This window comes from Camelina sativa, chromosome 18, assembly GCF_000633955.1.
Source record: "Camelina sativa cultivar DH55 chromosome 18, Cs, whole genome shotgun sequence".
Classification (NCBI taxonomy): domain Eukaryota; kingdom Viridiplantae; phylum Streptophyta; class Magnoliopsida; order Brassicales; family Brassicaceae; genus Camelina; species Camelina sativa.
Genome location: NC_025702.1, coordinates 19,663,229 through 19,663,907, shown reverse-complemented (window position 1 = coordinate 19,663,907; position 679 = coordinate 19,663,229). Strand labels below are relative to the sequence as shown.

The 679-nt window shown below is 37.3% G+C and overlaps 1 protein-coding gene across 3 annotated transcripts in view; it reads left to right on the top strand.

Moving 5' to 3' along the window:
- Positions 1-595, top strand: part of LOC104762708 — an 8,377-nt gene extending 7,782 nt beyond the window's left edge. For all 3 annotated transcript variants that reach the window (XM_010486051.2, XM_010486049.2, XM_010486052.2), the window contains 2 exons: positions 58-206; positions 348-595. In XM_010486051.2, the coding sequence (XP_010484353.1) occupies positions 58-206; positions 348-394 (196 nt within the window). In that variant the 3' untranslated portion in view covers positions 395-595. The remainder of the gene's footprint in view (positions 1-57; positions 207-347) is intronic.

The following is a 679-nucleotide window of genomic DNA, read 5'->3' as shown; positions in this document are numbered from 1 at the left end:
AGGAGAAGAGGATAAGATGGGGAATGTTGTGTTTCCTGAGCCTGATGATCCTGAGTGGTCTATTGGTTGGGTTGAGCCACATGGACCAGGTTTTAAAACTGAAGATGATGATTGTGGTGGCTTTGTTGTTTTGGTTCCTCTTTACAAGAAAGTTATCGATGGTTCAGGGAATCACATCTCTAATGGGTTCTTCTCTCCTACTCCTGGTATGTATTATTGTGTGAGTTTTATGCATGTTTTAAGATGATTTTAATGATCTGCTTTGAGCTTGATCTACCATAATTACTTTGGAGTCTTTGGTTGTATAAATTGGATAGTGTTTGGTTCTCATGACATTAAAACTGCAGATGGGAAGAACATGGAACAGTGGCTGTCGTCTATGGGGAAGCTATAAACTCGAAGTTTGGGAAGAATAAGACTATTATTTCTCTGTTGTTTCAGTATCAAAATTCGAATAATCTAGAAAAGAAAAAAAAGAAAAAGAAGAAGCAAGATTCGTGGATAGCTTCTGGAGACTTCTTTTGTTTCTCTGTTTGAAGCCAGTGACAACAAAAACACCAAGTCATCTCTCTCAAGAATCTACTAATGGACAAAAGATGATGGTGATGGAGACCTAGCAACATGAAGCTGAATTGATTATGAATATGATTTGAGAGTATTGGATATTTTTCATGTGGGT